Genomic DNA, 22858 nt, shown 5'->3' on the forward strand with positions numbered 1-22858 from the left:
CTCACTTTGGTCAGGATCCAGAGACGGACCTCATCAGGTAATACGATCCAAACATCATTTTATTCCAGACATGCTATCAATCATCATACCACCATCGTAAACACATCGTTCAAATCCATTACACATGTATCCCTGGCCCCCCTAGTTCCGTACACCACACCCAACGCCTGTGAGATCAGACCATGAACATAATCCGGATATTCGCAAGATTCCAAAGGCACACAGATTCAAAAGCAACTCAAAAAACATAAGTTCAACTCCGCAGACTGCTTCCGACGCTGCTGACGGCGTCGCTCAGCTTGCTGCCCACACCGCCCATCCACCGAGGCACCTTGAGGCTCATGCGCACGCGGCCCTCGACGACGATGTTGACCACATTGATGATGGCAAAGGTGGCAGAGCCAATGGCGCGGAAGATGGCCAGACCAGCGACGCTCCACAGGATGAAGCTGAGGTAGAAGTTGTTGCCGACGCCCTTGCTGCCAAAGGCCTCCGACACGCCCATGGCCAGCAGACCGTTGGCGACCATCCAGATGAGCACCATGTAAGTGCGGACGCTCTTGTAGTAGTCCTCCTGGAGCTGGGCCTCGCTGGGGCCGGGTACGGGTACGACGACGCGGTCACGTAGGTTGCGCAGGGCCTCATCGTAGCCCGAGTCAATATCGAGCTGCTCTGAGGGCATCTCGAGCTCGACCGTCTGGCCCTTGCCGACGGCGCCGCCGAGATCGGTACGGATGACGTTGTCGCCCTTGGTGCCCCATGTGACGTCGTGGGTGTTGCAGAAGGCGTACACCTGCAGCGTGCAGATATAGCTGGGAAGCAGAAGGAAGTATTGGGCCCACGAGGTGATGAGGTGCCAAGGCTCGAGGTAGAGCAGAGACATGATGACGTAGAGGCCAAAGGTAGACGCGACCGAGACGACAAGGTTGGTGAAGACGTTGTTGCCGAGGCTTATGTTCTTCCCGCCGTCCTTGCCTGTGAGCTGGTGGACGACTATCCAGATGATGGCGAAGGTCGTGTAGATCATGATGATGCTGTAGATAATCATGCTAGCGAGGTATAACTTCTTGGCGCCCTGGGGTCTGTTGCCTAGTGACAGGATAAACTGGGAGCAGATGAGGAGCACGCATGTGAAGCGGAGGATGATGAACAAGACGTTAGCGATGCCGTGGCCGAAGGGGTCTATGCGTGGATCCGCCAGGCCGCCGGCAACGAAGTAGAATGTCAGGTAGAAGTTGGCGAGAGAGAAGTAGGTGAAGAGCAGTTGGATCGCCTGGTAGACGGACTCGATGTACAGGAGGACCTTGCGCGGCAGCGTGTGGTCTGTGGTCCAGATCTGGCGGCATTGCACGAGCGAGTAGACGGCGGCGAAGAAGGCGCCGTTCAACCAACGTCGACGCTGCGAGATGAACTCGGGGACGGTGTCTTTTTTTCTTTCATGTTAGCTGTCACATTCATGTCTTCTATTCAAGCGTCCTCGAAGGAAAACTTACCAGGCACATCCGTCTCGCCCTTGCAGCTCTTGACATACTTGAGCACCCACCGCTCATTGCGCTTCGTCACAAGCTCCCAGCAGAGGATTCGATCCTCGGCCAGGTACATGTTGGCCGTGAAGACGTCGGCATGCTGGCCGTGCAGTGTCTCACCCTTGAAGTACTGGCTCAGGGGCCCGTGGCCCGTCTCGTCATTCTGCAGCGCGTGGTAGCGATAGGCACTGAGGGCACCAGGCAACACGGTGATGTAGCCAAAGACGGACTCGAGGGGCTTGTCGAGGATATTGGACATTTTGTACTCGAAGTTCTGGGACGCGACGAGGGGGTTGAGCAGGTTGGATCCCAGACGCCCCTTCATAGCCTTGATCTCGCCACAGGCGCCGGCGACGTTAGAGTCGGTGTCAAAGGCCTTCCACAGGTGATAGAGCGAGTTGCTACTGGGACGAGTGCCAACATCGAGGAGGATGCAGACGTTGGGGTTCAGAGCCTTGCCAAAGGCGTTGAAGAACCAGCGGTGGGAGTTGAGCTTGCGCTGGTTCTTCTCCTTGAGGCAGAAGATCATCTGGCAGGGCACGATGCCCTTCTCGGCACCCTTGAACTTGAGATCCGAGTCGAGCGAGACCTGGGTAGTATACTCGTAGACGTGGGCCTGGACAGCGCGGTTGTTGACGTAGTTCTTTGCGATTCCGTGCTGGTAGACTCCCATTGCAGCGAGAGCATCGAGGGTGCGAGCATTGATCTTTTCACGGCCATCCGAGATGATGCAGACGACAATCTTCTGCCAGCCCTGCTCGCCCCAGGTACGCGACTTGCTGCGGGAGCAGAAGTGGGAAATGTTCTTCATGACGGCATGCATGGTGCGGGTGAAACCGACCTCGTCCTCGTTGTACATGGTGATGCAGATGAAGATCTCCGTCTCGCGGGTAGTCCGGCCGATGCTCTGGCGCAGTTTGTAGCCCTTGTCGACAAAGTCATCCGGGTCGCACGTCACGGCCGTGTAGCGCATGTGGGTGAACTCAACCTCGTCACGCCGGGGAAGGAAGCTGTACAGGATGGTCGGGATCTTGCACTCCAGCACTAGCTCACCGTTGATGAGTTGCACCTCCTTTCGTGACATCTGGGGCGCGCGGACACCACGGCGCTCTTGGGCACCGTCTGGGGCTGGGCCGTAATGCTCAACCTTCTCGTAGGCGTCGGGCATCTCGCTGAGCGTCTCCTGGTCGCTCGAGAGGTACGAGGTGCGGTCGCCAGGCATGGCACCGGGCATGGGGTGCGACCGACCGAGGTCGGACTCGGGCCCAAAGATGTCGTCGGTGTCGGTGAGAGGGATGGAGACGGTGGCATCGTCGGCAAAGGTCTGCTGAGAGCTGCGTGCGGTCGGGTTGGAGAAGAGAGGAGCGGGAGGCAGAGGCCGTCGAGGGCTGCCGCCGTATCTCGAGGAGGGTGTCCCTGGCCTTGGGCTGCCGTTCAAGTCTACAGGCTCGTATGAGATATTGGTGGGTGGTGGGCGAGTGTAGTCTGACACCCTGGAGGAGGGAGTCCATGGGCGGCCAGGCGAGCCACTCTCCCTGCCTGCAAAGGGAACGTAGGTAGAGTCTGGAGGCGGCATGCTGGGTGCATCGTTGAAGCCTGAGTTTGCCCCCGAGTGAGATGAGGCCTCGCTACGCTGGTATCGGCGGGCGGATCTGGTTCTGTTACGAGGGCCATGTAAGCGTTGGTTCTGTGCCATGATATCTGGGTCTTCTTCGTCCTCTTCGTCCTCGTCGTCTTCTTCTTCGCCTGGGGGTTCTTCGCCTGGGGGTTCTTCGCCTGGAGCTTCCTCGCCTTGGCCTTCTTTGCCTTGGCCTGGGTGTTGCTCGTCTTCTCTCCGGTCTTCTGCGTCCCCTGGGTTGTTCTCTGCTATGACGGGTGTGGTGGAGCGGCTGCTGCTGCTCCTGCGCTCACTTGGACACTCCGGTATGACCGGCAGAGGCTGGGCAGGGTCGACGGGGACGCCGCGCCCGGGCTTGTTGCGCTTCCTCTGCAGCTTTACAGAATTGAAGCGGGCCAGGAATCTGTGCCGTCTTGTGGCGGCGGGGGCTGCTGGCTGAGAGTTGGGAGGGGGAGGGGTTGGAGGGGAGGATGGGGAGGCCTGCCACAAAGGGCTGTAGAGCTCCTGCGGATGCTTGTTCTTGCGGGTCGGTGGGGGAAAGATGATGGGCGGGTGGATGGGGTGAGGTTGTTTAGGTCGTTCAGGAGTTTGTTCATGGGGTGGTGCAGGAGGTGGTGCTGACGATGAGCTGTGTGGTGGTGGTGGTGGGGGAGGAGGAGAGGACGACAGTGGAGGAGGTGCCTGTACATACGATCTCGAGTCGTCAAGGCTGGACTCGCCGTCGACGGAAGTCAACAGTCTCACAGCCGCTGCATTCTGGCCAGTAGGGGTGTCGTCTTCGTGGTAGTCATCGCGCCAGGGCGGCAAGCTGTAGTCCGGCGGCCGCGAGGGCGTGCTGGGCCTGTCCATGGTGGGCGGTCCGTGGTCTGCTCTGGAATGTGATGCTGTGTTGTTGGAATGTCGCCAACGAGACAGCAGTGATGCTGCGATGTCCGGGCGATGCAGTATACGTCCGGCGCAGTGAGGATGCGAGTGAAGTGGGATGGAACTCTGGTGGCTCTAGTAGTTCTGGTGCTAGGGAAGTTGCTAGAGCGGATACTAAATATCACGAACAAAGCAATGACGAATGGAGGAGGACAAGGTGGGCTCGGCGTGGGCGAGGGCGAGTGGTGGGGATTTTGGTCCCTTTGGATCCCGCGGGCGCTTAAGAGTCCAAACATTGAACGGAAAAGTGGCGTTGGCACAGCAACCACAGCAGCCACACATCAGCCACAGCAGCCACCACGGCAGATGCCCCCAACCACCGCCGGCTTGATTTTGTTTGGCGTGACATTCATTGTCTTACAATCATTAGATGAGATGTCCCTTGCAGACATTGTTTTCTTAGTCGCGCATCCCCATTGTTTATTTGTCTTCATTTGATGCTTTCGATTTTAATGATAATCATTATTAATAGCCACTGTCCAGCTTTGACCTGTGACGTCGCTCTCTCACGAGAACCTACCCTAAGCCAGGTAACCTACCTACGGATACTAAGAACATCAACCCTAACGCCACGGCGTCCGTCTCCGTGGGACCAGCTTTGATCATGTACTAGTATGGACGGGCCGACAAAACTTTAACCTTGTCCCCGACATTCAAAGCGGATCCCATCACAAAGACAGCTTTTGTTGAATACTATACTCCAGTCCAGCTTCAGCCATGCCAGGCCAGTTCGTGCATCCGTGGTACGCCTGGAGACTACAACAAAGCCCCTGAAACAACAGCCTGCGGTGTAAAACCAATCCTCCAAGAAACATGTCCGAAAATAAACAAGAGAAGAGAAGGAAATGAGCGGTCGAACAGAATGCACAGCGCAGCAGCTGCCCCCAGAAGCCAACATTTTTTTTATGAGCGAAGAGACAGAGAGGGAGAGAGTGAGAGAGAGTGTATATGCATCCGTAAGTACCCGTCCTATTTGCGATGAATCTCCGTCTTGACCATGATCTGGCCGCCCTGGATCACCAGGTCCTCCTCGCTCGAGTTCTCGTCGTACCCCCCGCGGATGTGCGTCTCGAGCGCGCCGCCCTTCTTGGCCCTGGTGACGCTGGAGCTGGTGGTGCTGGTGGTGGTGGTGCCCGGGCCGCGCCCCTCCTCGGCGTGGCCGTGCGAGCCCATGTGCATCATGTGGAAGCCGGAGCGCTTGGTGCTGCTGCCGTCCTTGACGCTGGTGCCCAGGAGGCGGGGCGCGAAGCGCGTGATGACGGGCTTGAAGGACGGGATCGACGACGCCAGGATGCCCACGTTGGTCTCGATGACGGACCAGTACATGGCGCCCGAGATGACCCAGGTCGGGTCGTCGGATGTGAGCATCGGGGGCACGTACGTGATGCGGATGATGGACGAGATGCAGGCACTGGGTAATATCACAAGTATCTGTCAGCTGCAGTGCTGGGAGAGTGCGACGAAGAGCACAGACACAGCGGGAGGGTGGGTCAAGACTCACAACAGACCGAGACACAGGATGAGCGCCACGCCCATTTTTTTCCGCGGGGCCATCTGCAGCTTGAGGACGAGGGGGATCGGCAGTGTGTAGGTGAGGATGTCGGTGAAGATGTTGATGGCGGCGTTGGCCAGATAGAAGGCGTTGATGTCGACGCACTTCTTGTCCGTGATGGACGTGTCGTAGGCGGCCTGGACGGGGGTGCACTGGAAGATGCAGGCCAGCACGTTGGCCCCGGCCTGGCAGCAGATGACGCCCATCATGATCAGCGACACCCGGCTCAGCTTGCGGTCACCCAGCCGCTTGTACAGCGCCAGCACGGACACCTTGATGAAGCCCAGGCAGGCGTTGTAGAAGATGGACGAGAGCCACACGATCTGCGAGTACAGCGTCAGGTTGGCCACGCCCCGCTCCATGACGTCCGAGAAGTGGCTGCCGAGGCCACACTGCACCGCTGCTATGGTGCAGCCGATGAAGGCCCATGACAGGAGCTGTTGGTATATGGAGTCAGTGTCTCCGTATGTCGTCAGAAGAATCTACTCCTTGAGACCTACCACGGCAACGCAGATGAGCCCTGGATAGAAGAGTCAGATGGATATGCCAAGAATGGCCAAATTTGGGGAGTACACTCACAGTCATCGCCCCCCAATGACTTGGAGACAAATAACCTGGCATACAGCCTGATGGCTATGGTAAGGAACGATATGACGGCAAAGATAATGGACACGGTCGTGACCAGCGGTCCTTGAGACTCGGCCATGGCGGTGGGAATTGGAGGTCGCAGAACTGTGAAAAAAAGAGGGTTCAAGAGAATGTGGAAGAGTTTGACGGCTCTCCGAGCAATGTTGAGAGCATGGACAAAGAAATTATACCGCGTACCAGACCAATACATGATTTGTTAGGGGGCTCCCCCCCAAAGGAAGGGCCAACCAACCAAGCACATGAATAGGCATGGAACCAAAGAAGGAAAAATGCTTGCAACTGTTGGCTACGAGCATGCACATCAGCCCCTGATCAGGCATCTCGCCCCGTCGACAGGGCTGTCGTTCACGAAAGGAACAGGCGGGCGTGTAGATCCTCTCAAGGGAGTTGCTTTCCCAACGGTGGTATCTTGCGATCTGAAACTCATATGATGCACTGATGCTACCCACACATTGTAGGGGACATGGCAATAGTACTCGTACTACGAAGTAGTAATAATAATGCACCGAGAGATCGATTGGGTTGGTGGGGACGCTGGATGGAGTCGCTGGATGGAGATGCTGGAGACGACAACGGGGACGATGGGGACACCGGAGAGAATTGGATGAAGATGGGGCTGTGCCGGTTCCGATCCCAGAGGCAGCATGTATCTGTACGAGTCGGTAGTGACCACTGACGGCAGCTGGAAAAATTCAGACGAGAAAACAAACCGGGCCTTCTTCTTCTTTTTTTTTTTTTTTTTTTTTTTTTTTTTTTTTTCCTGTGGTGAAGTAGTCATCCGGCCGGCAGGCGACCGTCACCGTTGAGGCGTCGACGGTGAGGGACAAGGTACGAGGGACGAGGAATCGAGCCCAGGAGCCTGGACTTCGGTACGAGACAATTTCTGGTGGCTGAGATGCTCGTACATCAGGTAACGGACCACGGAGTAATAATAGTAATAATACCCAGTGGGAAGTTGTACTACTCGTACAGAGTATTCGTACAGAGTATCCGTACAGAGTATCCGTACAGAGTATCCGTACTATGTCGTATCAACGGATTAGGTAACCTGGAGATGCTGGGCGGCACACTTTGGCATCATTAGTACATATTAGTATCCGTAGTAGTACATAGTATCTGTACAACGGTACAATCCTGTCATTGATGTCTGATGGCAGCAATAAGCTGGCAGCTGGAGGCCCCCCTTGGGCCGAGCTGATGACGAATCACTAGCATTACAGAAGATCACAGGTCTGGGAGACGGACTGACAGTACGAAGTACATGGTAGCGTGTCAGAGGCCGCCCCTGATACCGAGAGGATGGTCCGTGGGTGTCTAAGACGCATGACCCAATCTGCCACTGAGCCAGCGACCAACAATCGCTAACCCAATAGGCAATAATTCCGAGCGAGCACTGCGAGGTACTTAGAAGGCACGACGTCGTGCGTGTCGCTGTTGGACATGCGCAAGTGGCAACCAACAGGATATTACTTCCGACTCGTCATTTCCGAGTCCTCTGCTCGATGGCGATCGGCCTCCAATCCCCCAGAGCGCACCGGTGGCCCTGGTAATATGATGCTAATATGAGCATTTGTCATATTTTGGAAGCAAATGATGACTGGATTCCCAGTTTTCCCAATTCCCACCAGGCTGGCAGAGCCTCCAACTAGGCCTCGGCTGTCCGGCCGGCACTCAAAGCCATCGGGCCCGAACCCTGATCCCTGACCGGAGCCGAGCCCCGGTTTGCCCGTCTCCTCCCGGCTTCTTAGTCCTCCCCCCTCACCTGATACTACGAGTAGTAATAATAAATCCCCTTCTAGAATGGCAGAATCCAAGTTTCCCGCCGCCAAGTGCCCAGGTCCCGCCGATCGGGACTTGGGACTTGGGAAAACAAAAAGGCCTCCAGGCTCCATCCCTGCTCCGGGCCCCTCTCCCTCTCTTCCCCCGTGAGCGTCGTGAGCGCCGTGGGCGCCGTGAGGGGCTGAGGGGCTGAGGGGCCAGAGGGGACATTAATTTTTCTGGGCCATATCTGCCGCATCTGCACTTGGATTGCCCAATGTGAAGTTGAATTGCAACCAAGGTGACAAGGTCCACTGGACTCCATGCACTCCAAGGTGAGTCCAACATGTCACAGCTGCAGAAGGGCTCCATGTCTTCTCCATCCCAGATGCGACCCTGTCATGCCGCCGGTCCGTCCAGACGGGTTTCTGTGTTTCAGCACCGTGTGGCAGGCTGGCAGCTGTGGCTGCGCCAACCTTTGCTTTTGATCCAGGAACCAAAGCTTAAACTAAAACTGTCGCTGGTTGGCCTGCGGCTGAAGAGGAGTTGTCATCGTCGACACTACGTATTAGTATTCCATATATATTTATATACTTATATTTGTAGCGTATGTATGTATATATATATCTGCCCTCTCCCAGGACGCACCAGCCCAGGGGCCTCCTCTGTCTATTATCAAACTCGCATCATTGCCTGTGGCCACCAACACGTTAGTCACAACTACTACCAACTCACCCTTGTCCGCCCGGTATATGCATTTACTGGGGATCATACCCACCCAGCAGGGGGCTCGTCTGATGGTGTTGTCGTCCAAACCAACATTGGTCCAGCGTGCTTCGACGCCTGGCAGCGAGCATCGCTCTGCCCCATAGTACCACACCACTACTACCTACCTGGCCTGCTCGCAAACGGAGATCCATCAAACAGGAAGTTACCTCTGCCTATCAATCTCCATCCGCCGCCCAAGTCGCCTCTATCTGTCACCATACCCAGGGCCCTCGGTCGGTTGTTTTGCCCTATCAAGGCCCTGCCCGGCCCCATGGAGGACCTCTCCCTGCCTGTCATGGCAGACCTATTACTACTACTGCCGAGTACGGAGCACTACTCGCACAGACATGGATGCCAACGGCCATGTTGCTCAACCTGCTCCGCGGCGGTCCCAGCGGCCCAGTCCCCTGGACTGCTGGACTCCAGGAGTCCTTTCAAAGCGGAGTCGCAGCAGCAGGACCCAGGGTCTCCTTGGGAATCCATAGTACTTCTGTGCCCATTCTCCGGCGAACAATGCCGTACGCCTCTCTCCCCAGTCTCCTCCCCAAACCAAACCTCGACTATTAGGTCACTGGACTTGCCGGGACACCAGCCACGGGGAAACATCAAGACCATGACTCTGCTCAGCGCCCAGAACCTCTTCCTCGCCGGCCTGGCGTACCTCGCCTGGTGCGTCGTCTACCAGCTGGTCTACTACCGCTTCGCCCACCCGCTGGCCAAGTTCCCCGGGTCGTTCTGGGCGAGCGTCACCCGCCTCTGGATCACCTGGCACAATATCCAGGAGGATGAGTGCGCGACGTACCGCAGCCTCCACGAGAAGCACGGTGAGTCTCTTCTTCTTTTTTTTCTCTCTCACTATTTCCTCCAGGAATAAATGGTCCGTTTGATGCTGATATGGCCAGGTCCCGTCATCCGCATCACCCCCACCATGCTGCTCGTCAGCGATGCCACCAAGCTGCCCGCCATCTACAGCCGCAACGCGCACAAGTCCAAGCACTACATCACGGGCAGCTTCGGCAAGGACGAGTCGCTCTTCAACATGCAGGACACGGCTGTGCACGCGCGCTTCCGCAAGGTCGCCGCCGCCCCCTACAGCTTCTCTAACATTAAGAAGATGGAGCCCCTCGTCGACGAGCAGATCGAGCGCTGGCTCACCCGCCTCGACGACAAATTCGCCTCCACCCACGACGAGTTTGACTTTTGCCCCTGGGCCGTCTACATGGCCTACGACGTCATCTCGTCCGTCGGCTTCGGCGCGCCCTTTGGCTTTATCGAGAAGGGCGAGGACGTCGAGGGGCTGATCAAGGGTTTCCACGACGGCCTGGTGCCGTTTGGTATCATGGCGCGGCTGTATCCCTTCACCAACTGGGTCAAGAGCACGTTTCTCGGCAAATACATGGTTGCCAGCCCGGAGCAGGACTCGGGGATTGGTACTCTGATGCGGTTCCGCGACAGGCTGATTGAGCAGCGACACAAGGATATCGCAGCCGGGACGACAGATGGCCGGACGGACCTCCTGCAGACGTATGAGCACCCCAAACACTGACTGACAAAACCTTGCAACTAATAAAAAGTCCAGGTTCATCGACGCACGGGATGAAAATGGTCAGCCCCTTGACCCGGACTACATCAAGGCTGAGATCCTGCTCGTGCTCCTCGCGGGCGCCGACACGACAGGCACTTCGTTCCAGGCGCTGATGCTGCACCTCTTCTCCAACCCGGACGTCTACGACAGACTCGTGGCCGAGATCGACGAGGCGACGCGGGCGGGTCACCTGTCTGCCATGCCGCAGTACGACGAGGTGCTCAACCACTGCCCCTACTACGTCGCCTGCGTGCGCGAGGCTATGCGCCTCAACCCGTCGGCGCCCAACATCTTCCCCCGTCTGGTGCCCAAGGGCGGGCTGGAGCTGGATGGCAAGTACGTGCCCGAGGGCACCGAGGTGACGTGCAACCCGTGGCTGGTGCATCGCGACCCCAACGTCTACGGACCCGACGCCGATCTGTACCGGCCGGAGAGGTGGCTGGACGCGGACAAGGCCAAGGAGTACCACAAGTACAACATGGGCTTTGGGTACGGTGCGCGCGTCTGCCTGGGCAAGGACCTGGCCATGATGGAGCTGTTCAAGGCGCCGCTGCTCTTCTTCCGCTCGTACCGCCACACGCTGCGCGACGAGAAGAACCCGGCCCGGTACCTGGTCAAGGGAGGAGTGAGCTTCTTCGAGGATATGTGGATCAAGATTGAGAAGAGGCCGCAGGTGGTTGTGTCCTAGACTTTTTCGAGGTGCTGTAGAAAGTACTGGGGGTGTGGTCTAGACGGTGCATAATTTCGGACGAGCAGGTACATATATTCGTTTGTATTAATAGCAGGAGAATGTCGATATTGCGAGGTCGGTTATTCTACTATGTACATATATAGAATGAGTTAATAAGGTAGTGCGAATATAGGTACGGAGTACGTACTGTCTGGATTATTACATGCCTCGTTTATCACCCCTGCTAGACGTCCTCGGCTCAGCCTTCCTCCAGGCCAACATCCAAGGTCGAGACCTGAATTCTGCGTCGCGTTCACGTCCGTGTCACTTTTCGTTCTTTCATCGGGTGATTATCAGCAAAGCTCTTGTCAATCGTGCCCTAATTGACCAGCCTGCAAAATGTCAGATAAAATCTCGCGCTGGATTACCCAGATGCCCTTCTGGCAGGATGCCAAGACGTTTCTCTCTGACCGTCGTCGGCGCAAACGCCTCCAGGGCCAGCGCGCCAGGCTCATGATCCGAGGAACTCAACTACGAGATGAACATCTCCTACCACCTCTGCCAGTCCTGCCAGCGGAGCGGCCTAGGCCTCTCACTCCGTCCCCTTCAGACGAGGATCTCTGCCAGTCGGTCGCCAATGCCACAGCCAACAGCGCTTTCTTCCAGAGGCTGCCCCCGGAGATCCGGCGCCAGATCCTCATCGAAGCCTTTGGTGGCCATGCCGTCCATATGGACCTGAGGTTCGACCATCCCGAGCTACCGCTTGACCCCGAGGCAGCCCATAAAATTTCGTCGCACTGCCGCCACAATATTGACTGGGAGAATCGCTACCGGGGGCCTCCACCGGCCTGGAATCTTGACCACTCCGTGCCCAAGAGATGGATCTGGCAGAGCTCAGTGTGTCACGAGAGAGACTTTCAGGGCTGGTACGGTAAAAGAAGGCTGGCCGGCACTTTCTCCCATCCAGCAGAGGATCGATGTCGGTTTGGTGATATCTCGTATGACCTCTGTCGGCTCTGGCCGGGCGAGGAGTCCTCCAGGTGCTTCATTGGCGCCATGGGGTGGCTGTTGAGCTGCCGAGCGGCGCAAGTGTTCCCCGGTCTCCTCTATGTGCATGTGGGATAGACATTGCTGACAGCCCGGCGCAGATACATCGAGGGCATCGACGTCTTGTACGGGACCAATGTCATCCACACGGCGAGCAAGCAGATGATCCTGAACCTAGACAGGATTCTCCTACCCCAGAGGCTGTCCGCCATCAGGTCGGTGGAACTGGTATGGGAGTTTGAGCCGTTTCCCTGGCCGAGCGGAAAGCGGGTACATGGCCTCTTCACAGGGCTCGAGTACTTCCACCATCTCCTGGAGCGGGTGCCGGGAATCTTCCCCAGCCTCAGATCTCTGTACATTGCACCCCAGGGAAATCTGGGCCCTTGGAAATCGACAGAGTCTGGTTTACGGTACGACCGCGACAGGTGCGTGGAGATGTTGGAGAAGCACCTCATGCAACCCATGGACAACATGGTGCGCAGGCTGGGACCGCACACTCAAGAATGCGTGATTGCCCTGCCATCAGGAGAGTACTGCATGTGGAGGAAATCAGTGCTTGGGCAGGCCGACGTGCTGGTCGAGCAGGTCCACCGCGGCGCCAAGCACGAGCGGTCCTGGCGACGAGTGGACGGCTCAGCGAATCTAGGCGGATACTGGGTACAGCTCGGGAGGAGGGAGCATAAGTGCCCGATTATCTGTACCTTTGGAGAGGGTGGTGGCTGGTGCCCATCTAACGAGGACCGGGTCTTCTATGGTACACCTTGGTACTCAGAGGAACTGCCCTGGTATTGAACTCGGGGGTTTGGCATGAAAAATACATGAGCTGATCGGAGGCTATCCGGGGTTGGCGAACTGGAGGAGTTTCTCGCTTGAAGCCTCCCCGCCACGAGAAATCTGGCTTCAACTTCTTCCTTTGCCAGTGGCTGCAAAAGGAGAACCTTATACAGCCCACATGACCAGGTACTATGGGGAAAGTTAAGGCGAGAAAAGGAAAGAAGCACCTTGTGCGAACAGATACGTGTACCAGAAGGCGCGGCGGGCGGCTTAGAGGCTTCCTTCCGGGGTCTAGGCTAAGCGAGTGCTGACTTGTCGTGTGATGCCATCCTCCAGTGTATGATCCGTTGAGTTTGCAGCTGCCACTAATATGTACTAAGGTAGATGGAGCTACCTACCTAGTAGTCTGGCAGGGCCCAGCTAGTTGGAACTATATATATATATATAAATATATATATATCGACTGGCAATGAGGAGCATAATTCGATTAGACTAGGTAGTTTACTTGGCCCACTCAACCTGCCGGCAGAGGAGAGTAATGCCCCCCTTTCCCTGCCCCTGCAGCATTGAATCTTAAGTTAGTTACACCTTCGGAGAAGGAGGAGATGGCCACGTCGTCAGCATTCTCCCTCTTGTATCTGTGCGTGACCTGGGCAAGCTTTGGACGCCCTACGCCCCCCTACGCCCTCCCTACGCCTCGTGCACCACTCCTGCCACTAGAACATTTGCTACGCTGCCTGGTACAGGGCCGCGACAGCATCGTAAGCTTTTCAGTGTTTCGCATCGTGAACCCACTTCGGTTTATTTAAGGAGTCTTTCTCCTCGTGCCGCTGTCATTGCTAAGGTTTCTTCTCCGCGCACTTATCTGGCCCTTTTATCGTTGCTACAAGAAATCCCCATATTCAAAGATCACAACCAACCCACCTTCTTCTCACACTGGTAGAACATAACATGGCTTCCATAGCTGGTAGTGATGATACTCGAACTCCCATAATGGGAGTTGGAGCACCCCCGACTGAAACGCCCTCGGGTGAAACACCTCTGGTTGAAACGCCCCTGGTCGGAACCCCCATGGCCACTCCTATGGAGGACTACGGCTTTGATCTCCCGGCTGGAGATGCTGCAAATGGGACCGACGATGGACCAGTCCAGCAGGAAGTCCATCGTGCGAATACAAGGACACTCCAGAAAGACCCTCTGGCAGGCTTGACAAATGCCGAGCTCAAGGACGATGCCCGGCGCCTCGCCCTGGCGTGGTCCCTGGAATCGCACATGGACGCTTTCGAGAAGGGTGCTCTCCTGGCCAAGGTGCAGAACGATGACTACGGCTTCGATGCACTGGAAGAGCTCAACACCGATGAGAGGGACTTTCTCAAATTCGAGGTGGAACGTACCGCCTGGTCGTTGCCTCTACTGCAATGGCTCCAGGCCGCTTTGTGTGCTCTCTGCGCCATTGTTCAAGGCATGGATCAGACCATCATCAACGGTGCCCAGGTAGATTTATTATGGCTGCGCAACATCATTTGAATTACGCTGACACGTTGCTAGGAATTCTATTTTGCCTACTTTGGCATCACTGACTCCTTAGTAAAGGGCTTCATAAACAGCGCCCCGTACTGCGCAGCAGCACTGCTGGGCTGCTGGCTGAATGCCCCCTTGAACAAGTACTTTGGCCGGCGAGGCACTATCTTTGTCTCCTGTGTCATCGCCTTTGTCACGGCTATATGGCAGGCAGTCGCGTCTAACTGGGTCATATTCGTGGTCGCTCGTCTGGTCCTCGGTATCGCTGTCGGTGCCAAATCGGCCACAACGCCCGTGTACGCGGCCGAGTGCGCACCCCGTCTTGTTCGGGGCCGTCTAACTATGATGTGGCAGATGTTCACTGCATTTGGTATCATGCTTGGGTACATGATGTCGCTGGCGTTCCAAAACCTAGACACTTACGGGCCCAACACCCAGTGGCGGTGGATGCTCGGTGTCACGGCCTTCCCCCCTCTCGTCGTTTGCTGCGTCGTCTACTTTCTGCCTGAGAGTCCCCGTTACTATCTTGAAAAGGGCCAGCACAAAAAGGCCTTTAACTCAATGAGGAGGCTGCGCAGGCACGGTATACAGGCCACCCGGGACCTGTACCTTGCCTACAAGTACATCGAGGCGGACAACCGGTTCAAGACGCATGGCAGTGGTCATCTATTCAGGGAGTTCAGGAAGCCGCGCAACCTCCGTGCGGCTCAATCGGCTTGGTTCTGCATGTTTATGCAGCAGTTTTGCGGAGGTGAGTGGTGTTGAAACATGAAGATGAGACAAGCCTACTGACGGTCCTAGTAAATATCATTGCGTACTACAGCACCGCTATTTTCATCGAGGCTGGTTTCCCGAGGTCCGTGGCTCTGACCGTATCACTCGGCTGCGGCATTGCGAACTTTGTTGGCGCTATTCCAGCTCTCTACACCATCGATAAGTTCGGACGTCGCAAACTGCTGCTCCTCACGTTCCCCTGGCTGGCACTCTGCCTCTTCTGGACGGCAGGAAGCTTCTACATTGCGGATCAGACAGCTCGTATTGCCAGCGTCTGCACCAGTCTCTACGTCTTCATGCTCTTCTACTCCCCCGGCATGGGCCCCGTGCCCTTCACCTACAGCGCCGAGGCCTTCTCCCTGTCGGTCCGGCCCCTCGGCATGGCATCCGCTGTGGCTGTTACTTGGGCCTTCAACTTCCTAATCAACTTCACGTGGCCGAAGATGATGGACGCCATGACTCCCATCGGTGGCTTCTGCTTCTACGCCGCTTGGAACGTCGTCGGCTGGCTCTACACGTATTTCTTCCTCCCCGAGACCAAGGGATATTCACTGGAGGAGCTGGACAGCATCTTTGAGAGGCAGAACCGCGTCCACATGCGCCAGAGGTGGAGGGACATGCGCCGCTGGTTCTGCAAGGTGTGCGGCAAGGACGTACCCCCCGTGTTGTCAGCGGTTGGCTCCGACGGTAACATTGAAAAGGCGCCAGCCGCGACACAGCAGCGTCGTCCAAAATCGGACCAACAGGTTTGAACTAGGGTACTAATGCGAGAGGGAGGAACTATTAATGATGGATGAATGGGATGTCTGGATAGAATGAGCCGGCATTACAGGCACTGCGGAGGGATGACGATTGACGACACTTGACGTTATGACAGACCGATACCTTCCCGAACGATAAAGAGCCTTGGATAATAGAGATAGGGTAATATTGTCCTTTGTAGTTTAGACGAATAGATTCTATTCCTTCCGGTACGTCGCTGAAACTTGGGAACGTGACTGAACCTTTGAGTAGAGCGCGGCGCCCCGAAGACAAACCGGCACTCACCGGACGGATCCGACCACTTTTCTTATTAACGGTGGTTGGAACTACATAGATGGTGCTTAAGTTGCCATGCGGCGACTCGGAAATGCCGCGAGGCCCTCCGAGGGGTTTCGGTATTGGAGCCAGTTACCCAATCTTCCGGAAAAGCTTGAACAGGGACAGCAGTGACGATTTAGACTTTCGCCACGACCACCCCGGCTTTTAGGGTATTAAGGGTCTCTGCACCATCGGGGACGGTCAGATATAGGGCCAGCAATTGCAGAGGGGGATGCCCTGATGTAAACTCAAATAACGGCCACTCCGAGCCTATTGTCTTTCGTGCACCTTGTTTGGCTGAATCACTCCGCAGAAGCGAGAGAAGATGGGCGAGTTTTGCCTAAGTTGTACGCCATGCGTCAAAGGTCGCCGTCCAAATAGTCAGGCGAATGGTTCTCTTCCCGGGGATCCGTCTGAGAGCGCTTGCCCGGATCGCATATGAGCAAAGAGGCTCGGGGCTTCGCCTGCGCCCACGGATCTTATCCAAAACAAGCCCCCAAAGCAGAAGGCCCGAAACCAAGGTGCAAAGAGTCGTGACAATGCGAACTCCGCCGCCCTCGGTCATTGATTCGTGGCCGGAGCCCAACTATGTAAACCCGGAGACGCGGGGGCCACGCCTGCTGATCACGCAGCTGATCTTCGTGCCGTTGGCACTGTTGGTGCTTCTGGCGCGCCTGTATGTGCGCATATTCGTGGTAAGGCGCGCCGGGTGGGATGATTGGATGATGGCGATGGCTATGGTGAGACACCTTTCCCCATACCACGACCTCGGCCCCGGGGATACAAGTACTGACATGGCATAGGTCTTCAGCACTGGGGTCTCGATAGCGGCTATCTTGATGACGGAGCTGTATGGATGGAATGTCCACATCTGGGATCAGACACCTGAGCAGACCGTCCGCGGGCGTCAAACATCGATGGCGGGGCAGACGCTGTACTTATTCGCGACCGGTCTCGTCAAGCTGTCGATCCTCGTGTCGTACCTGCGAATCGCACTATTGGGCTCGTGGTTCCGAAGGCTGACGTTGGCGACGATACCGTTTGTTGTGGCCTTGAAGACTGCGTTCCTGATTGTGCAATGGACGCAGTGCGTGTAAGTCAAGGGGACCCCTGATCGATCGATGGGAAAGATTATCAGGTTGCTGATCCTCTACAGGCCAATTAAAGAATACTGGAACGCGAACAAGAAATACAGCTGCATTAATGAAGCCCCATTAATGTAAGCCGCAGCCTCGCTCTTCACGCAGGTGTAACATGCGCTGACTGGCTTCACAGAACCATCTCTGTCTTGTCAACAGTGACGGATTTCGTTGTGTACACGCTACCGCTGCCGACCCTAGCACGGCTCCACTTGCCGCTGGTGCAGCGTTGTCTGCTGGTATTCGTCTTCTCCATGGGTTTGGTGGTGGTGGCCGCCGGGTGTCTGCGGACGTACTGGGCGACGAGAGTGATGTTCACCTACGACGTGACGTGGAACGGGTTCAACGTGTGGACGTGGACGGCCGTCGAGGTCAATCTGGGTGTGGTTTGCGGGTGTGCGCCGTTGCTGAGGCCACTGGTGCGGGGTGTGGTTTCCAGGAGGAAGGGTAACAGGCAATTGCCGGACCGCGAGGGTGCCAAGGCGATAGGGAGCAGCCCAAACTCAGACCCAGAGATGGGCCGAGGTGGATGCCGTGCTTCATGGCTTGAGAAGCTGTGCATCTCACGAATCGGGAACCGGACGTCGTCTAGTAACAACACAACACCGGCCAAATCTGAGGGTTCCGACACGATCCCGGATCGCGTTCAAGGGCCACGCGATAGTGGGTATTGGGAGACGGTGGATCTTGAGGACGGCGATAGGGGTGGGGAATTATGATGGAAAGAAACATCCAATGATCATGCTAAACAGTCGGGGACGGGCTCACAGCTTCCCGTGTGAAGGCCACAAGCTTGGCTGCCAGCTGTCAGGGCGGGTCGGGATAATCGTAATGTGCGGCAGCGCTCGTTAGGCCCACAAGATTCGTAGATGATGGGAACTTCCTAAGGAGCCGCCGTCCTAAGCTTCTCCGGTGTAGCATGGCCGTGAGGATTCACACGAGTCGCCGTGGCGACTTACATGGGGGGACGCGGATAGTGGACCCTCACGTCGGGCGAAGGAGATAGCACCAGTAGAAGATGTCCGGGTCCGTGTGGCGGAGCTTGGGCGTTGGCACCTGGGCAATCGTCTCCACGTGGAAGGGCAGATCCGATATGGTGAAGCGGTCAGCTGAGAAGCTCAGCGAGATCCACACGCCGCCGTGGGCAAGATAGCGCCTGATGCCACGGGCCATGCGACGGAGGGGCTCGTCGCCACCGCAGGCGATGGCATCGCAGGTGCTCTTGTCGACGACGAGGTCGAATCTGCTGGTGGTGACACTGTTGTCCATGCGCTCTGGAAGCTGGGTGGCGTCGGCAACAGCATATCGCATGCGGACGTCACCAAAGGCCTGGCGCTCGAGGTCGCGGCCACGGTCGGCAGCGAGGGGCTCGTAGTCGACGTTGGTGACGTTGATCAGGCCCCGGGAGCGAAAGTGATTCTGCAGGTCACTGGTGCCGGAGCCCAGCTGCAGGATGCGGGAGGAGACGTTCAGGTGGTTGATGTAGGGCTGGATGACGGCCATGAACTTTTCCGAGGAGAGAAGCCACTCGAAGGATGTCTCTGACTCGAAGCGGTGGCGCCAGTAGCTCTGCTTCTCAAAGTCGGCCGCCATCGTGGTTCTGTCCTGTGTCGGAAAGTTGAGAGCTTGAGATGTGGGTGGTGGAAGGAGAGCCGACATCGCAGCGGACACGGTGTGGAATAATAAAGAAATCTTTTTCAAGGATGACGTCGAGAAGCGACGACGATGATCCCTGTGGCTTGCGACTGGCTATTACTTAAGTATGGGTCAACCGCTGGCAACGGAGTTCTCCATAGGTAAACGGAAGGAGCATCTGGGAACTCCCAGTCATCATTGGCGGTGAAGGTCTAAATTCCCAGAACATGAAGAGCGGATACATCCAAATGAGTTAGCCGGGGGTTGGTATTAGACTTTGATTAATGAGAAAGAGACAGACTTGATTAACATTGGAGACGAGAAAACGGCCCATTGTTGTTTGGTATGCCATGGCTTACCCTAGAGAGTTTTCATGGCTGGCAAAGTGACTTGTACTGCTTTGAATCATGCATCTGGAGGCCTAAGGCTTCCATTTTTGTGGAGGGTTTCCGAATTCCGAGATTCGAGAACGACTTTAACGTTCATGGTGATGCCAGAACGAGACACAGTCGTCCAGAACACTGGGAAGGAGGTTGTGGTGAGGCATGATGGCCCGGTTGTTGGTGATTGGTGGATGAGGATCGTCAGGGGCAGGGGTGCTAAAAATGGACCCCCCAGGTCAAACGTGTGGCGGCTATTGGCCACAGCACCAGCCACGACCCACCTCTAAGCGTTGGACCGCGTCACCATCACAGCCACTGTGAGTCTGCGACTCCTGGAGCTGCTGGAGCTGGTGGGAAGTTGGTTGGCAGCGCTTCACCAGTTCAGCGCCTCTCGGTGTCTCACCAGCGAGGCTCATCGGGCATCCATCACGTTCGCTCCTCGTGTTTCACCTGTCGCCCCGCGATACGAGGCCCTGCTGGAATGCATTTTTGGTTCTTGCATCTAAACTCGTCGCATTCTCTCCTCCTTCCTGTTGTCACTCGTTCGTGAACGGCGTCTGCCTCTCCTGTCCTGCGCTGGCCTAGAACCTCCCCTCCTCCCCCAAGCAATCATCACCGCCAGTCCCACCAACTCACCTCACCCACCCACTCTACTATGGCGCCGACACTCGACTCAGCGCTCGGGCCCGGCTCCGATGCCCAGCTCCTCGCCGCCCGCGACCTGCAGAACCCGACGCACACGCAGCAGGTGACGCTGGGCGTCATAGGGGCCTACGTCGTGGGCATCGCCATCCTGTGGAACGTGCCGTACCTGCGCATGATCCTCTGGCCGTTCAAGATGCTCGTCATCGCGTTCCACGAGTTCGGCCACGCCAGCACCGCCATCCTCACGGGCGGCAAGGTCAAGTCCATCAGCCTGGACCCCAACGAGGGCGGCGTCACCCACCTGTCCGGTGGCATCAGCGCCATCACCCTGCCCGCGGGCTACCTGGGCTCATCCATCATCGGCGCCGTCCTGACCCTGTGCGGCTTCAACATCAACGCCTCCAAGATTGTCAGCATCGCCCTGGGCGTCTGCTTCCTGCTCACGCTGTGGTGGGGCAAGCGCGACTGGCTCACCATCCTGACCATCCTGCTGGCCGTCGGGCTCCTCGTCGCCTGCTGGTTCATCAACCACGCCGAGGCCCTGCGCTTCGTCGTGCTCTTCATCGGCGTCATGTCCTCCCTCTACAGCGTCTGGGACATCTGCGACGACCTCATCCTGCGCAAGGTCAACTCCTCCGACGCCGCCGTCTTCGCCAAGCGCTACGGGGGCTCATCGCGCTGCTGGGGCGTCATCTGGTCCATCATCTCCGTCATGTTCATGGCCGTGGGGATCATCATTGGCCTGGTGGCCTTTTCGCAGTCGTTTGAGCAGCAGCGCGAGGATGCGCAACACTTTATCCCCACGTGATTCCCATTTTACACATGGAGATGGGCTAGCTCCCGTGTATCATCAATGAGACTAGGATGGGCGGTATGGATGACATGTTTTGAATTTAGTTCCAAATGACGTGTGTTTTTACGGCCGACAGAATCGATATACCCTTGGTTAGCACGGATAGTCATACATAGTAATGTAGATGCTTGTTGTTTTCTTTAGGTGCTCAGGTGCACTCGACGACTGTTATTCCCCTGGGAATTCCCAGAACAGAGTTGATATTTGACAACAACATCATATATACAGCGAAGGTCAATTTGGAGACACGCTTCAGAAAATCCTCTACCGAGCGACTTGACGGATCTCATCGTCTGCCACCTAGACAAATGCTGAGATACCTTGAGCAGCTTTTCCACCGTCACAAATGAGCCCTCCCCTAGGACACTGCAACGCAACGACAGGACGCCAAGTTGCCAAATAGCAAACTCAACGGCACACACATCCATCAGGCCAAGACATCCATCCATCCTTAGCCCACATCCGCGACGGTGATCTGGGCGTACCCGCTGCTGTAGTACCCCTCGGTCGCCACAATCTGGTAGTCGTGGTTGCCCATGGGCAGGCCGGCCTTGGCCCAGGCGTCAAAGTGGCAGCCCGTGTTGACGGTGCCCCCCGTGCGCTTGCTGGTGCGGACGGACCAGTACTGCTGGAAGGTCTGGGTGCCGTCGATGCTGGGCGCGTTGTACCGCCAGCTGGACCCCAGCTTGTACGTGGACCCGTCGCACGTCACCTCGCCGATGATGGTGGCGCCCGTGGACGGGTCGTACGTGCCGAAGTTCTCGACGATGTAGTACTCGACCAGCGGGCTGCGCATCCAGCCGTACACGGCCAGGTAGCTGTTGCCGTTGGGCTGGTACGTGCCCGAGTACTGGATGGACCTGGGGAGAACCTGTCAGTGCGTGTGGATGGGTTATTGTAAGGGGGGCGAGGACATACCTCTCGCGGAGGCCGGGCTGCCAGCCCTTGCCGCCGACGACGTTGCCGCCAGACTGCCACTGGACGCTGTAGCCACCGCCGGCGAGGTTGGTGTAGGTGGCGGGGGAACCGCCGTCACTCCACCAGCTCCAGAAGTAGCCGTCATGGGTACCCTGGCCGTTGGGAGTGCTCTGGCGCTTCTCGAGGGCGGCGACGTCGTCGCTGGTGGTGGGTGCGGTCAGGGCCCCAGTGGCCGCGAGGGCCGCGAGGGCAAGCGAGGTGAAGCTGACCATGGCGATGATCTGCTGGTTGGCTCAAGGATGATCTGCTGAGGATGGCAATGATCGACTTGGCCCGAGGGGATGGATGGAGCATTTTATATCCTAACATCCCGCTATTCCTCAAGAGTTGGTTCTCAGGTCCCCAGGTTGTTTTGGGACACGGACACGATCGCCGCTCCCGTTTCGTCTACGACCACTTGGAGTATCTGGTGTAATTGGAGTCCAAGCCTCCTCAAACGCCCAGGAACGCCATCGGACTACGGGAGGGCTTGGAACAAACACTTGCCGGCGAGCAGAAGAGACAGCTCCTTTGGGAATTCCCCAACTCCTCGCAACAGCTCATCCTCAAATGCCGGCATTTTACCCGTCCCTCGTGGTCTTTAGCCGGCTCCCGGATGAGGCCTAGAACTTGCCCTGATCACTACCGGACCCTGAGCCAAGACCTCGTCCACGGGAACCGTCGATATTTGGGGGGGGGGGGGGCGCGTGTCCATATTGAGGGACCCATGTCCCAATGCTAGCCCTCGTGTTTCTAGGCCTGGGCATGATATTTAGGCTCAAATCCCTGCGGTGTGGGGTTACCCCAGAGTCCGGCAGTTAATATCGCCCATCTCCCGTCATAGGCGACGACCAATTTTGCCGGACGCTTGGCTTATGCTTGGCTTCCTGCCGAAGACAAGGCGCGAGACCCCGTCTTCAAGCTTCAGCTTGGGGTCGTGGACCCTTTGCTGCGTACTTCGGCACCCGCGGGGCAGTTTGCCCAGACCTGCTGGACGCAGA

General features: G+C 56.9%; 9 protein-coding genes across 9 annotated transcripts; 5 read left to right on the forward strand and 4 right to left on the reverse strand.

The window, feature by feature from the left end:
- Window positions 1–253: 253 nt before the first annotated feature.
- CHS2_1 (chitin synthase class II) lies at window positions 254–3993 on the reverse strand (the record flags this gene model as incomplete). Its single annotated transcript, XM_083194081.1, has 3 exons — window positions 254–1425; window positions 1494–3772; window positions 3836–3993. The coding sequence occupies 3 exons, from the start codon at window positions 3991–3993 to the stop codon at window positions 254–256; spliced, it is 3609 nt and encodes a 1202-aa protein (XP_083051029.1).
- Window positions 3994–5037: 1044 nt separating this feature from the next.
- ACO1O0_004643 (uncharacterized protein) lies at window positions 5038–6326 on the reverse strand (the record flags this gene model as incomplete). Its single annotated transcript, XM_083194082.1, has 4 exons — window positions 5038–5479; window positions 5570–6057; window positions 6121–6140; window positions 6200–6326. 4 exons carry the CDS (start codon window positions 6324–6326, stop codon window positions 5038–5040), a joined length of 1077 nt encoding a protein of 358 aa, XP_083051030.1.
- Window positions 6327–9307: 2981 nt separating this feature from the next.
- ACO1O0_004644 (cytochrome P450) lies at window positions 9308–11067 on the forward strand (the record flags this gene model as incomplete). The annotated part of the gene is made up of 4 exons (XM_083194083.1): window positions 9308–9312; window positions 9362–9618; window positions 9697–10318; window positions 10374–11067. The coding sequence occupies 4 exons, from the start codon at window positions 9308–9310 to the stop codon at window positions 11065–11067; spliced, it is 1578 nt and encodes a 525-aa protein (XP_083051031.1).
- Window positions 11068–11448: 381 nt separating this feature from the next.
- ACO1O0_004645 (uncharacterized protein) lies at window positions 11449–12888 on the forward strand (the record flags this gene model as incomplete). Its single annotated transcript, XM_083194084.1, has 2 exons — window positions 11449–11980; window positions 12188–12888. 2 exons carry the CDS (start codon window positions 11449–11451, stop codon window positions 12886–12888), a joined length of 1233 nt encoding a protein of 410 aa, XP_083051032.1.
- A 1053-nt stretch (window positions 12889–13941) lies between these two features.
- On the forward strand, window positions 13942–15917 carry ACO1O0_004646 (and other transporter-domain-containing protein; the record flags this gene model as incomplete). Its single annotated transcript, XM_083194085.1, has 3 exons — window positions 13942–14364; window positions 14419–15142; window positions 15193–15917. 3 exons carry the CDS (start codon window positions 13942–13944, stop codon window positions 15915–15917), a joined length of 1872 nt encoding a protein of 623 aa, XP_083051033.1.
- Window positions 15918–16784: 867 nt separating this feature from the next.
- ACO1O0_004647 (uncharacterized protein) lies at window positions 16785–18103 on the forward strand (the record flags this gene model as incomplete). Its single annotated transcript, XM_083194086.1, has 3 exons — window positions 16785–16985; window positions 17049–17338; window positions 17521–18103. 3 exons carry the CDS (start codon window positions 16785–16787, stop codon window positions 18101–18103), a joined length of 1074 nt encoding a protein of 357 aa, XP_083051034.1.
- Window positions 18104–18368: 265 nt separating this feature from the next.
- ACO1O0_004648 (S-adenosyl-L-methionine-dependent methyltransferase) lies at window positions 18369–18977 on the reverse strand (the record flags this gene model as incomplete). The annotated part of the gene is made up of 1 exon (XM_083194087.1): window positions 18369–18977. One exon carries the CDS (start codon window positions 18975–18977, stop codon window positions 18369–18371), a length of 609 nt encoding a protein of 202 aa, XP_083051035.1.
- A 1080-nt stretch (window positions 18978–20057) lies between these two features.
- Window positions 20058–20855, forward strand: ACO1O0_004649 (peptidase M50B-like-domain-containing protein; the record flags this gene model as incomplete). The annotated part of the gene is made up of 1 exon (XM_083194088.1): window positions 20058–20855. One exon carries the CDS (start codon window positions 20058–20060, stop codon window positions 20853–20855), a length of 798 nt encoding a protein of 265 aa, XP_083051036.1.
- A 496-nt stretch (window positions 20856–21351) lies between these two features.
- ACO1O0_004650 (glycoside hydrolase family 11 protein) lies at window positions 21352–22090 on the reverse strand (the record flags this gene model as incomplete). Its single annotated transcript, XM_083194089.1, has 2 exons — window positions 21352–21760; window positions 21819–22090. 2 exons carry the CDS (start codon window positions 22088–22090, stop codon window positions 21352–21354), a joined length of 681 nt encoding a protein of 226 aa, XP_083051037.1.
- Window positions 22091–22858: the final 768 nt, after the last annotated feature.

This window comes from Amphichorda felina, assembly GCF_050947745.1.
Source record: "Amphichorda felina strain 45539 chromosome Unknown scaffold_4, whole genome shotgun sequence".
Classification (NCBI taxonomy): Eukaryota; Fungi; Ascomycota; class Sordariomycetes; order Hypocreales; family Bionectriaceae; genus Amphichorda; species Amphichorda felina.